This window comes from Alosa alosa, chromosome 11 (genome assembly GCF_017589495.1).
Source record: "Alosa alosa isolate M-15738 ecotype Scorff River chromosome 11, AALO_Geno_1.1, whole genome shotgun sequence".
In the NCBI taxonomy this organism is placed as follows: domain Eukaryota; kingdom Metazoa; phylum Chordata; class Actinopteri; order Clupeiformes; family Clupeidae; genus Alosa; species Alosa alosa.
The window spans coordinates 20,487,462-20,502,638 of NC_063199.1; the positions used below are offsets into that span (position 1 = coordinate 20,487,462).

A 15,177-nucleotide genomic window follows, 5' to 3' on the forward strand; every position below is an offset into this window, starting at 1 on the left:
TTACAGCCGCTTAGGTAAGGGTGAACGCGACTGACTATCCTGCAGCCCAAGTTTATGACTATCTTTCGAGTTGCTGCTTACGTGATACCTGTCAGCTATATAGCCTTGCAAAACCAGTTAAACATTGAGGTGGGGGGAAGCTGAATTTATTCTCCATCTATCATAAGTCCGCGGTTGTACACTCAAGTTGCTTTCTTCCGTTTTCCATGTCATTTCCTGTAATAAAAAGATGGTGGTCAAAGCAGAGAGAAGCAGCTGACTCGTTACAATAATGTGAAATGATAAACTTTACATCGCCCAGGACTAGTAAAAGCAAACATTGCCACTGCGTCTGCGACGGGATTGACCGAGCGCAAAGCTCTAGGGTCGTGCATTAGAAAGTCCTGCACAGACCCCCCGACGGACTGCGGACTCGACAGAAGGTGAGCTCGTCTTACTAGCCAATGTGGCCAATGAAAATGGCTTCCGAAAGCGTTAGGCAAATTGCCAATTGCCTGCAGTCTGGAATCGAAGAAATATTGCGTTGACGCACAGTTGTCAGTGGCTCATTAGCACTCCTGAGAGATCCATACCCATTGCGGAGTTTGCTGATTGTTTCGCAGCAACAACAAACTTTCGAGGCGAAATGCAAGTTTGCTTTTTAGGATCATTGTTGCCCCATTTGTTTCGCTTCGAGCTTGTCGTCAATGTAATATACAGTCTGGTCTGAGTGACGGTAATAAGAACCAATCACAGACTAGTTTATGATAAGAAGAACCAATCGTGATTCAGTTTTGCAGACCAAATATTTTGGATGTCGGGGTTTTCTGGAGCGTCAGCAACATCGCGCCGCGCGACAGTTCAGAAGGGGACAGGGCAGCTAGGCTGTAGAGCTAAATATCATATCGACGTTTCATGCCAAAATACGATTGTAACAGTGAAGTCACTGAAATACGCTGACGTTGCATTGTGGACAACGCCACAGCACTAAAATATGTAAAACTCCTTCTGTGCATGTTAGGAACAGAGCAGACCTAGGTGAATTTCTATATCCAAAAATATGATTAGATTTAGGTCAAGGTTGAGATCTACTCAACTTAACATTTCCATTCAAAAGTATTACTTAGATATCTCCCAACTAGTGTTAGTGTCAGGGACATGGACAGTATGTTAGTCTTGTATATGACTCTCTCTCTCTCTCTCTGTGTGTGTGTGTGTGTGTGTGTGTGTGTGTGTCTTAGAGGCAAAGCGAGAGATGCTCACTCTAGGTTACCCCCCCAGCTGAGACAATGGTTTGAGTGGCCAAGGGCATCCCAACATGGCTGACACCCACTCCTTCAGCACTCAACCGTCTCCAGAGAAACACCGGGACTGCAGCGCGAGGTGAGGATATTGCATGTAGGGTCATGTGTCACCTGTCAGTGAAGAGGGTTTGATGAAGAGATTATGTGAGCGGTTAAAGTTATTTTGTGCTTGATGAAGTGTTGCAGCCAGTGTTGTGATTTTCCCCCACAGCGACATCACAGACAAGCCGGCAGAGGAACCAAGCAAGAGGCTGAAAGTGGACCATGAGTGCTGCACCTCAGACCACCAGCAGGGGGCAGATTTCTGGTGTAAGAGGCCCCTTATACACTGAATCTAGTCCACTTCTCTTTACAGACTATGGCCCACCAGTTACAATCAATCAATCTAAATCTCCATGTACACTGAATGTAGACTGCCTGGCCAAAAAAGTCAGATGATCTAGTATTTAAAGGGACACCAGGCAATGTTTTCGTGTTAATTACTCATCTTCATAAGTCGGTATATGATTAAATGACTCATTACAGGGCGAATGAAGACTCTCTCGCCCGCCCCTACTGCCTGTAGGAAGAATATCCCGCTTGCAAATTCAGTGTATCGTACCCGCCAACCGAAGCAGGATCAGTTTACATCCTGCGTCCACAGCACAGAGGCAGGCTAACGAAACGCTACTGATTGTTGCAAACGTGTGTATAACGGCAGAGCCGGCGAAGAAGCAGCGAAAACCCTTGACGGAAGATGCAAAGAAAAGGAAAAGAGCTTCAGACCGAGCGAGGGGGAGTTTCGTGGAGAAAAAGCATCAGGCTTGCCTGGTGTCCCTTTAATTGTGCTACCTTTAGTTTTGATTACAGCATTTATTTGCATTACCATTGTTTTGACAATCTTATGCAACATCACATCAATTATGTCCATCTAGAGTTGCATTCACTTTTTACCAAGATCTTCTCCTGGTGACAGGATTTTCAACAACAGCGACTTCTCCTGCCTATCCAAAAGACTTTAAATGGTTGGGAGTCTGTGGTGGCCAATTTATGTATAAAGATGATTCCTCATACTCCCTCAACCACTTTTCCATAATTTCCGCCATATTAATTCTGAAATTCATCTTGGAATATGCTTGTGCCGTCAGGGACAAATAGACTGGATGAAACGAGTCATTCAGTTTATTCAGGTGGTCATCTGGTTTCATTTGATTTAATCATGTTAAAAGGTGTGCAAATTAAATATTAGTGTTCTTTTCTATTTTGGCCAGGTGGTGTAGTTCACTGTTGAACAGGATCCAGTTCATTCTGTGTGTGTATATGTGTCTGTGTATGTGTGTGTGTAGTCTGTGAAGAGTGTAAGGAGTTCTTTCTGGAGGAGTGTCCGTCCCATGGCCCGCCCGTGTTTGTGCCGGACACACCGGTGGACGTGGGTGTGTGTGGCCGCGCCTCGCTCACTGTGCCCTCAGGTATAGTGCTGGTGCAGGAGGAGGGCGAGGTGGACGTGTGCTGCGTAGACGAGGACATCCCCAAGGGGGCGCTGTTTGGCCCCTACCAGGGAGAGATGGTGTCCCACGACCAGTCATCTAGCTCCTTCTCCTGGGTGGTAGGTGCAGGGTTGGGCTTGTGGATCAGGGGAAACATAAAATATGCATGTGGATTACAGAAATCATTTTTATATTCATAAAAACTATAGTTGTCATTGGGTTTTGGGCAAGATGAACTACAATATCAGGTTTTCTTTTCAGATCGTCGACAAGAACACATACAAATGCATCGATGGCAGTGATGAGTCTAAAGCCAACTGGATGAGGTATGTGTGTGTCTTCGTGTGTGTGTGTGTGTGTGTGTGTGTCTATGTCTATCTATCTGTGTCTGTGTGTGTGTGTGTGTGTGTGTGTGTGGGGTGTTTGTGTCTGTGTCTGTATGTGTGTACTCTGGACACCAATCATGAGTGTAGGGATTAATGTTGATGTAATGTCTCTACACACACACTGCTCTCTACACACACACACTGCTCTCTACACACACACACGCTCACTACATACAGTACACACTACTCTCCACACACACACTGCTCTCTCTACACACACACACTGCTCTCTCTACACACACACACTGCTCTCTCTACACACACACACTGCTCTCTACACACACACACACTCTCTACACACACTGCTCTCTCTACACACACACACTGCTCTCTACACACACACACACTGCACTCTACACACACACTGCTCTCTACCCACACACACTGCTCACTATGTACACACTACTCTTTACACACACACTGCTCTCTCTACACACACACTGCACTCTACACACACACTGCTCTCTCTACACACACACTACACACACACTGCTCTCTCTACACACACACTGCTCTCTTTACACACACACTGCTCTCTCTACACACACACTGCTCTCTACACACACACTGCTCTCTCTACACACACACACTGCTCACTACATACACACTCTACTCTCACACACACACTGCTCTCTCTACACACACACTGCACTCTACACACACACTGCTCTACACACACACTGCTCACTATGTACACACTACTCTTTACACACACACTGCTCTCTACACACACACTGCTCTCTCTACACACACTGCTCTCTACACACACACTGCTCTCTACACACACACTGCTCTCTCTACACACACACACTGCTCTCACACACACACTGCTCTCTCTACACACTGCTCTCTCTACACACTGCTCTCTACACACACTGCTCTCTACACACACACTGCCTCACACACACACACACTGCCTCTACACACACACTGCTCTCTCTACACACACACTGCTCTCTACACACACTGCTCTCTACACACACTGCTCACTATGTACACACTACTCTTTACACACACACTGCTCTACACACACACTGCTCTCTACACACACACACTGCTCTCTACACACACACTGCTCACTACATACACACTGCTCTCTACACACACTGCTCACTATGTACACACTACTCTTTACACACACACTGCTCACTACATACTGTACACACTACTCTTTACACACACACTGCCTCTCTACACACACACTGCTCTCTCTACACACACACACTGCACTCTACACACACACTGCTCTACACACACACTGCTCTCACACACACACTGCTCACTATGTACACACTACTCTTTACACACACACTGCTCTCTACACACACCTGCTCTCTACACACACACTACACACACACTGCCTCTCTACACACACACTGCTCTACACACACACTGCCTCTACACACACACTGCTCACTATGTACACACTACTCTTTACACACACACTGCTCTCTCTCCACACACACACTGCTCTACACACACACTACACACACACTGCTCTCTCTACACACACACACTGCTCTACACACAATACTGCCCCCTACAGTCTAGCTATGTAATCCCTCGCTTTCAGGCCATTCCATTTGACGTTGTTAATCTAGTTCCATAATTATTTCACCCTAGTTCTTAAATTGCCGCTTAGCTGGACAGTTTACATTTAAATCAGCGACATTAGTATTTCCCAGAAGAAATGTTCCTGAGAATGGAGATGAAGGTGAGTGTTCTCAGTTGTCCCATTATCAAACTTTGTCAGCAAATTCATCATTTTTGTTTGTTTCTATGTAAGCAGAGATGCATATGTACAAGATGCATTTAAGAGTACTTGTCTTTGCTCAGGATTATTCATAAACATCATATCCCTCTAATTGTGCAGGAACTGTGAAATCTGAGGAGGCCGTTCCAAACCCAGACGATACCAAAAGTCCTACAGCTCCGAACCCAGGTGACACCAAAGGGCCAGTACTGAGGTCGGCGCTGCATGGCCGCAGGGGTCCGCTGAAGCCCAGCACGGAGGAAGGAGACGGGCCGCCGCAGGCCAAGAAGAAGAAGATTGACCTCATCTTCAAAGACGTGCTGGAGGCGTCTCTGGAGGCCTCGCAGAGCCAGGAGAACCCCCTGAACAGCGCCTTCACCCTTAGGAGGACCCGCGGCCACCTCCGCACGCCCATCAGCACCGCCCTGCCACCGCTAGAGCAGGACTGCAAGGATGGCCCCACCCTCCTGGAGCTGGGGAAGGGGCAGTTTGACCTGAGCGCGCTGAAGAGGGAGGAGGGGGAGGAAGTGGGCGACGCCACCACCTCCTTCTGCCCGAACTGCGTCAAGCTGAGGCTGCGGATTTGCGAGTTGGAGGCGGAGCTACAGCGACTGAGGGGGGAGGAGAGGGAGGAGCCAACAACCTTACCTGAGCCTCACTGTGGGGACGAACTGACAGGTAAGAAGCCGGCCGAGGCCCAACACTCAACCCAACAATTAACCCAACACCCTAACCCAGCAAACAATCAAACAATTAACCCAACACTCAACCCAGCAATTTACCCAACACTCAACCCTACAATCAATCCATCGCCCTAACACAGCAATCAACACAACACCCAGCCATCAATCCAACACCCTAACCCAGCAATCAACCCAACACTCAACCTAAAACTCAATAAAGCAATTAGCCCAACACTCAACCCCACGTTTAACCCAACACTCGGCACCATACTCTAATCAACATTCAATGCTCAACACTCAGCCCAACACTCAATCCAACACTCACCCCAACACTGCAGTCAGCTCTCAACCCAACACTTAACTCAACACCATACTGTTCAACACTGGACCTAATAGTCCATACCCAAAGTCAAGGTATCGTTATGAGGACTGAAATAGACTGATTACTGATCTCTACACTCAACCCGACACTCAATGGAACACTGCTTTCAACACTCAATGGAACACTGCTTTCAACACTCAATGGAACACTGCATTCAACACTCAGCAGAACACTGCTTTCAACACTCAATAGAACACTGCATTCAACACTCACTGGAACACTGCATTCAACACTCACTGGAACACTGCTTTCAACATTCAACAGAATACTGCATTCAACACTCAACCCATCACTGAACACAACATTTAAGTTCAGTCAAAAAAATTAAGCCTCTCACTAAAAGGAACATTAAGCCCAAGATTCAACACGCTCAACCCTAGGCATAACACCAATACTAACACTCAATGGTAAGACCACCACTCAACCCAACACTCAATTCTGAACCCAATCTTAAACCCAAAATATAACACTTAACCCAGCACAAAATTAAGACCAATCAAGCCCAACACTCAGACCAACAGTAAAATCTAACCCAATACTAAGCCCAACACTAAACCCTAAGCTCAACACTAAACCATAAACCTACAAGCTGCCAACACTACACCCTAAACCCAACACTACACCCTAAGCCCAACACTACACCCTACGCCCAAAACTACACCCTAAGCCCAACACTACACCCTACGCCCAACACTACACCCTACGCCCAACACTACACCCTAAGCCCAGCACTACTACATCCTATGCCTACTGGTCAGCTGCTCACCTCATTTCCTCATTTCTTCTCTGCTTCACAGACGGTTGCCATGGTGGCCTGTATAATTAATGGATGATATTTTCTAGTGATATTCAATTTAATCTGATAATTTCTGTATGTTCACATTTTTTCACATTTAATTAACCCACTGGTGTCTTAAGTCGTACTGTATGGTGGTAGATTGCTGCGATTGACAGTGCAGATATTGGTATTGTTAGTAGCTCATGTGTAGTGCAAATGCCTAAGTGCTTACATATTTTAAGTGACTGTGATTGATATATTTACTGTTTATCTATTTGTTGTCATGTTGAAACTGTATGAACTTGATCCTTTGTTTATTGTAACTGCCTAATTAAACATGTTTCCATGGCTGCTGTGGATTTATTTATTACATCTATGTGCATTCTATTTAAAAAAAAACTGCTAGGTGGTTGCATATTAGCCTTGAGCTTTGGCTCCGGACTTATTAACTGTTTGAAAAAGATGCTTTAACTGTCAACATATCTTTTGCGTTTGCATGAGGTCAATCTACCAACTGTCACTCTTTTTTGTGTGTACATCTCAGAAATATCACTGTGTAACTTCATATATTTATATTTGCTCTAAAAAGCACCTTTGAAAGAGTTTTTTTTGTTTGTGTTTGTGTCTGTGTGTGTGTGTGCGTGTGCGTGTGCGTGTGTGTGTGTGTGTGTGTTTGTGTGTTGGCAGTGGCAGAGGTCCTGACCCCTGGCCCAGTGATGCTGGAGGACGAGGACCCGGACGTGGACTCGGCTGATGAGTCCCTCTCTGCCGACCTCATGGTTGCCGCTGACGATGCCTCCAAGCTGCCAGCGGGACCAGGTCGGCGGATCCGGCGCTTCAAGCAAGAGTGGCTGAAGAAGTTCTGGTTCCTGCGGTACTCGCCCACGCTCAACGAGATGTGGTGCCACGTGTGCCGGCAGTACACCGTCCAGTCGTCACGCACCTCCGCTTTCATCATCGGCTCCAAGCAGTTCAAGATCCACACCATCAAGCTGCACAGCCAGAGCAACCTGCACAAGAAGTGTCTGCAGCTGTACAAGCTGCGCATGCACCCCGAGAAGACGGAGGAGATGTGCCGCAACATGATGCTGCTCTTCAACGCCGCCTACCACCTGGCCGTGGAGGGACGGCCCTTCTCCGACCTGCGGCCGCTGGCCGAGCTGCTGAAGAAGTGCGAACTGAAGGTGGTGGACCAGTACATGAACGAGGGCGACTGTCAGATCCTCATCCACCACATCGCCCGCGCCTTTAAGGAGGACCTGGCCGAGAGGCTGCGTCTGTCCCCCTTCCTCAGCGTCATCATGGACAGCCAGCATGAGGACCAGCTGGCCGACACCGTGGCCGTCTACGTGCAGTTCCTGACCAGCGAGGGCGGCGCGGCCACTGAGTTCCTGTCGCTGCAGCAGCTGGCAGGGGCCGGAGCGGAGGGCTACGTCCAGGCGCTGGACCGTGCCTTCTCCGTGGTGGGGCTCCGGCTGCAGGAGAAGCTGCTGGTGGGTCTGGGGATGGACGGAGCGAACGTCTCCTCCAGCCTCCGTGCCAACATCTACATCGGCATGCGCAAGGCGGCGCCGTGGGTGCTGTGCCTGCCCGTGATGCTGCAGCGTCCGCAGGTGGAGGTGCTGGACGGCATCAGCGGGAAGGAGCTGTGCTGCCTGGAGGAGCTGGAGAGCAACCTGAAGCAGCTGCTCAGCTTCTACCGCTACTCGCCGCGCATGCTGCTGGAGCTGCGGGCGTCCGCGCCCACGCTGGCCGACGAGGCCCACTTCCTGGGGGACATCCGCGCCGTGCGCTGGGTCATCGGTGAGCCCAACGTCCTCAACGCGCTCATCAAAGACTACCTGGAGGTAGTGGCGCACCTGAAGGACATCAGCGGCCAGACGCAGAGGGCAGACTCCGCCGCTATCGCCCTTTCACTGCTGCAGTTCCTGATGGACTACCAGTCCATCAAGCTCATCTACTTTCTGCTGGACATCATCGCCGTGCTGTCGCGCCTCGCCTTCGTTTTCCAAGGGGACCACCTGCTGGTGTCTCAGGTGGATGCCCGCATCGAGGAAGCCATCCAAGAGATCGGGCAGCTGGTGGATGTGCCTGGCGAGTACCTGCAGGAGTTTGAGGAGAACTTCCGCGAGAGCTTCAACGGCGTGGACCTGAAGAACCTGCGAGTGGCCGAGGCCAAGTTTCAGTCCATCCGCGAGAAGATCTGCCAGAAGAGCCAGAGCGTGCTGGCCCAGAGGTTCGACCCGCAGAGCCGCCCTGTGGTCCAGGCCTGCCGAGTGCTGGACCTGTCCACCTGGCCCCGCAGCAGGGACGACCTGCAGGCTTTTGGCGAGGAGGAGATCCAGCTGATCTTCGACCACCTGGAGACGATCCCGTCGGTGGGCTGCAAGACGCCTCATGAGCGCATGGATGCGCGCGGCAGCCTGGTGGTGGAGTGGCGCGACCTGAAGGCCGACTACTTCAGCATGAGCGGGTTCCGGGAGGTGGCGGGCCACGTGTGCCGCTACCGGCAGCGCTTCCCGCTGCTGCACCGGCTGGTGCAGATTGTGCGCGTGCTTCCGTGCTCCAGCGCCTGCTGCGATAAGGGCCGCGCCGCCCTGCAGAGGCTGCGCCGCAATAGCCGCTCCCGCCTCGCCCCAGAAAACGTCAACGACCTGCTCACCCTCGCCGTCAACGGCCCGCCGATCGCCAGCTTCGACGGCAAGCGCCCGCTCGACAGCTGGTTCGAGGAGAAGTCGGGGAGCGGCTATTCCATCTCAGCCGAGATGCTGAGCAGGATGTCCACCTCCGACCAGAAGGCCTTGTTGCAGGGGGTGGAGGTGGCTGCTGACTTCTACCCGGACTGCTGAGAGTGTGATGTAAGGAACTGTGTTCCAAAGCCATCCCATTGTTAAAGACTGATCAGAGCTGTGTGTAATTGGCCAGAGGGTGAGGAACTGGCCATGCTGCTAAGACGGTCTGATCAGAGGCTCTCTAAGAGCCCTGTCAGTCATCTGTCCCCTCATGAACCGAGACAAGCACATGTAAAGCTAAGCTCTATGATGTGCACATATTGTCCAACCCCAAAGAGCGACAATCCACTTAGCACACATGGATATATCAAAGAATGCCATTATACTTAGTTATCTTGCGTTTGAATGTTTCACAGTAACGTTACTCTTCTGAGCCTGTTTATAGTGGTTCCATCCTTGTGTTCCTTTTTATGCATTGTTAAAACATTTGATTTTTGCCAGTTCAGTCAATGCACACACACACTTTGGTGAAAAATCGCAGAGTTGATCCACTTAAACAATGTGCTCTTCTTCAGCACCTAATGAGCACAGCAGCATCGAATCGCTGGTTGTTGACAGGTTTTGTACAAATTACATTTACTTCATGTAGCTATAACTTCATTGTTGAGTACACAGTATGATGCAATAGCTTTTCAAGATGATTTTGAAAAAGTTGATGTTAAGTACAAAAAGCCTTTAACAACGTAAACAATTAATTTGTCTTTATCTCACACCATATAAGTATATTATGAATAGTGTTTTGTAAAGTCCATTTAACAGTTTGTTTGTTTGTTTGAATATCTACAGTTAAAACTTTAAAGATGGGAATGTGCCAATAGCCATGAAGTATGCAACTTAATGCCAATGCTGAACATGACAAAAAGAGTTAAAAAGCAAAAAGCTATTACTATAATGCCATGTCTGATTACTATGTGTGTTAAGTTGAAATTGGTATATTATTCTTAGTATGGCATTATTAGTATGCTATTATTGTATTATTATTCTTAGTATGCTATTATTATATTATAATATTATCATCCACGTTACCGGTATGATTGTGCTAGCGTTTATACAGCGGAATGTATCATTTCGCTATTGTCATATGACCAACCTCATTGAAATCTCCATTTTGAAATGTCAATTTTGAGTCATGATTATAGTCCATCAGCCATACATGCAGAGTGGTATGGCACCCTTGTTTCTCTGATTGTAAAATTCCCAAAGAATGTTGTGATTTCGCCTGTGTTGCACCTGTGCAATGCGCTAGTCTTGCAAAGTGAAGACAGTGAAGCCGAGACGGAGCATTTTTATGTGTTTTCCACTAAATCCAGTCCTGTACGGATGGTGGAACACTCAGGAGGCCAGGAATGCCTCACCTAATTTGCCAAAGTCCAGTTTCACTGGAAATGAGAGAGTGAGGTGCTGATGGAGTTTTTTTTACGCTCTCTTCTAGAGGCACTGAGCAGAGGGGCTGATGGAGTTTTTTACGCTCTCTTCTAGAGGCACTGAGCAGAGGGGCTGATGGAGTTTTTTACGCTCTCTTCTAGAGGCACTGAGCAGAGGGGGTTGGAAAATTCTCTGGTTTAGTCATGCTATCATTGTCATGCCAAACATCACTAGACGTTGATTTAATGTCAGTAAAATTAAAGTTGACTTCATGGAATGTAGCAAAATAGAGTGAAGCTGGTTGTATCTGTGTGTGACATGAATGTGAATGTTGGGTTAATGGGATCAGTTCTCATGTGGCGTGTGTGTGCCTGTTAGACATGGCAGGGTATAATGCACAAAGGAGGTCTTTTTGTCCCGTTGGCAAAGCATTATATTGAATGGTGCACAGGCTTTCACGGCTGTAACAGTCTGATGGATTGATCCGCCATGAATGGGACAACTGTCAATGGCGCGGTGGTGGGCTCTGTGCTGGATGGCCAAAATGTGACTGTGTTTTTAATGCAAACTGCTAAACGCCATTCAAAGGCATACCACATTTGGTTTTAAAATGTTCATTTTTTTTACAGATTTTCATTTTGCCTTACTGATCTTGTTTGTCTTGTATGGAGAATCTGTCAGGGAGCCACTCTGGTGGGCTTGATTCTGTATAATACATGTGATCTATTCCGCAGGACAGTGTTAGACAAATTAATAGAAATGTTTCAATGTTAACAATTGTGTTGGTTGTTTTTACCACAGAGCAATACAATATCACAAAAATAGTTTACCTTTCTGCTATAAATACGTTCTGATTGAAAATAATATTTAGTGAATCATACAGAGTCATGGAATGGATATGATTCCTAGTGATTCCTACAGAGTCATGGAATGGATATGATTCCTAGTGATTCCTCACTCTTCATTCTTCTTCCTTTAAAACAACAAAATGTTAAAGAAATACTGAATGTTATGTAACACTAAACTGTAACATTTAGAGATAACAAAAATTAAGCTAAAACAACAAAGACAATCGTCCACTGATCTGTGAATCTTTTTTGGCTGCATGTAAAACATACAAAGAGAAAGGTTTTTGTTTTGGGTTATTCCTTTTACCAATAACAGCTTTTTATGATAAATACTAGAATGAATTTGGGAATACACAGATTAGGAGAACAACCAAGACAATGGGACATTTCTGTAATAATGAAACATTATGCAAAATTATAACTGTGGAAGACTTCCTATTAATGTGCCCAACACTGTATATATGTAAATGTGTGTCATATATATCTATATTGAGATAGTGTCACGCAGAGTCTTCTGTGATGGTCTGGTGGTGACGGTGGTAACGATGGTTTGGTGGTGGTGTAGTTTGGTGGTTATGGTTTGATGCTGATGTGGTGTGGTGCTAATGTGGTATGCTTTTGGATGGTTAGACTAGACTATTACCTCACAGTGAGGTATGCCAGCAAGTACATAAGCTTGTTCTTTTGATACAGTTTTGAGACCCTCGGAAGATGCCATTCCTCCACCCACTAGTGTGTGTGTGTGAGGTGTGTGTGTGAGAGAGAGAGAGAGAGAGAGATAAAGGCTGCTTGAGGGACATCTACCAGCAGCGGGCTGGCTGAGGCAGAGGAGGTGGTCAAGCTTTAAACGTTAGGGTTAGGGCTAGGGTTAACCCTGACATAAGGACACGCAGAGGGCCAGACTGTTCAGTAAAGCCATTTGAACTCTAAATGTTGCTGGAAATGAAACTTTAGTGGCAGATCAGATCGTCGTCATTTGTGGGTTAGTTTCCTCCTGCTTTGCCATAATATTGCACCTTTTCTTTTCCTTATATTTGTATCAAATGTCTGTCCATTGTTGATTTTCTTTATCATAGCCTGATCTTTGTTGTGACCATATTGCATTTATGTTTTTTAATATTGGTACATTTATTTTTTTCCTGTTATTTCATACTTCATAAAAATTGTGAATTTTCCAGAATGTTTAGAAGTCCTCATACAGTGAGCCAAAACAAATCCATGAACCCACTCAGTGTTTCGATGGGGCTTCATAACACTGCATCAGAATGAGACTTCTAAATGACCGTCCTGACTTAAGAGAGGAGCTGGTCAGGTGGAGTAAAGGTGGTGGGCCATTGCAGTCTTACACAGAACAAATGGCTTCAGGTTTTCACATTGAACCTTTCCCTGAATGGGCAAGAGACTATATAGTGCATTCAGATCTGTATTCTTCTCACTGTCTTCATATTGGTCTGGAGCACCTGTTTTAAATCATGTAACACTGGAATTGCATTACTCTGAACTGTAAGTGGACATGGATGTGTGTGATCTTGACTGGATGGGGAAATGTTCTTTATACCCACTCTGAATATATATCACTCAAATAAGGCTTTAATAAAACCCTTTTGTATTTTATTGGTGTGTATTGTTCCTTGCCTTCTGAATGCATTTGTGATGAAGAGGTGTAGTGAACAGAAGCATAGTGATGAAGAAGAGGTGTAGTGATGAAGAGGAGGTGTTGTTAAGAGTGTAAGTGATGAAGAGGAGGTGTAGTGATGAGAAGCATAGTGATGAAGAGGAGGTGTAGTGAAGAGTGTAAGTAAGGAGGTGTTGTGATGAAGAGGAGGTGTAGTGATGAAGAGGAGGTGTAGTGATGAGAAGCATAGTGATGAAGAAGAGGTAGTGATGAGAAGCATAGTGATGAAGAAGAGGTGTAGTGATGAAAAGGAGGTGTAGTGAAGAGTGTAAGTGAGGAAGTGTTGTGATAAAGAGGAGGTGTAGTGATGAAGAGAAGCATAGTGATGAAGAGGAGGTGTAGTGAGGGGAAGTGCGGATGGACGTTCCTCTACATTTGAAGTCCTTCAGAAAATGCAGTGTGGAAGAGCTGAGTCTCTCCTCTCCTGCGTGTCTGCCATGAACGCCTTTTTGTTCGGCTTTGGCTCGCTGGGCGTCTGTTTTGTGTCCTTATCGCCAGGGGAATTCATGGGCTGAACCACACAACTCTGTCATCACGTTGTTTTTTTTCTCCGTTGTGGAAATGTCAGACTGAACGTCATTGTCTCAGCCCCCTCTGGCTCTGCCAAGCATCATGAGCGCCGGCCGACAGCCCACACAGCAGTCTGAGAACAACCTCAACAGTCTAAGAACTATCATAACAGTCCGAGAACTATTACAACAGTCTAAGAACTATCATAACAGTCCGAGAACTACCCCAACAGTCTAAGAACTACCCCAACAGTCTAAGAACTACCCCTACAGCCAGAAGTCACTTGAGGACCTCACAGGAGTGTGATCATTTGATGAGCAGATACTGTATATAAGCATTTGAAGCTAAAGGCAGTATAAACATTTGTTGTGTGTAGACTAGACGTATTGGCCTGATTGGAATGAAAGCTGTGTGTGTATGTGTATGTACAGGCATGTGAACCTGAGAAAAGGCCTATGTGTGTGTGTGTGGCGTGTGTGTGTGTATGTGAGAGAGAGAGAGCATGTGTATGTGAGGTGTTATTGTGTACAGAAGTGTGAACTTGAGTGAAAGCCTGTGTGTGTGTGTGTGTGTGTGTTTGTGTGTGATGATGGCCGATACACAGAGTGGTTATTGTAACTCCCAGCTGTGATAGGAGAAAAGACGGCTGCATAATCAGTGTTTTTCCCTGTGACTGGTGCCTCGAAATATCCAGCTCTCTCTTTCTCACACACACACACACACACACACACACACTTCCCAAAGGGCCCAGGGCCAGTTCCTCCTCTCAGCTCAGACTGGCTTGTTTCTCAGGGTTCAGCAGGGCTGATCAGAATAAAAATGCCTTCTGGATGAGAATGGAGCTGAGATCAGACACACAGTACTGACCTGTTTCACGTGCGCAGTACTGACCTGTTTCATGTGTACACAGTACTGACCTGTTTCAAGTAAACAGTACTGACCGGTTTCACATGTGCAGTGCTGACCTGATTTGCGTGTGCAGTACTGACCGGTTTCACATGTGCAGTACTGACCTGATTTGTGTGTGCAGTACTGACCAGTTTCATGTGCGCAGTGCTGACCTGTTTCAGGTACAGTGTAGCGCTGACATCTCAGATGTCCATAATGAAACAGCTGGATGGTAGGACAACAGCAGAACAGCAGTTGGATAAAAGTAATTCAGCAGGACATTGCCACACCCATGCACCACGCGCCAAGCTCAGACAATCAGCTGCCAGTGGTTTCGTCTGATTGGATGAGCATGTTTGTGGAAATTA

The 15,177-nt window shown here is 46.8% G+C and overlaps 1 protein-coding gene across 1 annotated transcript; it reads left to right on the plus strand.

Moving 5' to 3' along the window:
* The first annotated feature begins 70 nt into the window (after positions 1-70).
* Positions 71-13,350, plus strand: prdm11 (PR domain containing 11). The gene is made up of 7 exons (XM_048256108.1): positions 71-422; positions 1,221-1,362; positions 1,495-1,592; positions 2,609-2,868; positions 3,011-3,079; positions 4,999-5,566; positions 7,419-13,350. The coding sequence occupies exons 2-7, from the start codon at positions 1,298-1,300 to the stop codon at positions 9,578-9,580; spliced, it is 3,222 nt and encodes a 1,073-aa protein (XP_048112065.1). The 5' UTR covers positions 71-422; positions 1,221-1,297; the 3' UTR covers positions 9,581-13,350.
* The last annotated feature ends 1,827 nt before the right edge of the window (positions 13,351-15,177 follow it).

Excerpts from the sequence above, each read along its gene's own strand:
- prdm11 (XM_048256108.1), top strand. The coding sequence starts at position 1,298 with ATGGCTGACACCCACTCCTTCAGCACTCAACCGTCTCCAGAGAAACAC. Across the intron at positions 1,363-1,494 it reads CACCGGGACTGCAGCGCGAG|CGACATCACAGACAAGCCGG; the intron begins GTGAGGATATTG and ends TTTCCCCCACAG. Across the intron at positions 1,593-2,608 it reads GCAGGGGGCAGATTTCTGGT|TCTGTGAAGAGTGTAAGGAG; the intron begins GTAAGAGGCCCC and ends GTGTGTGTGTAG.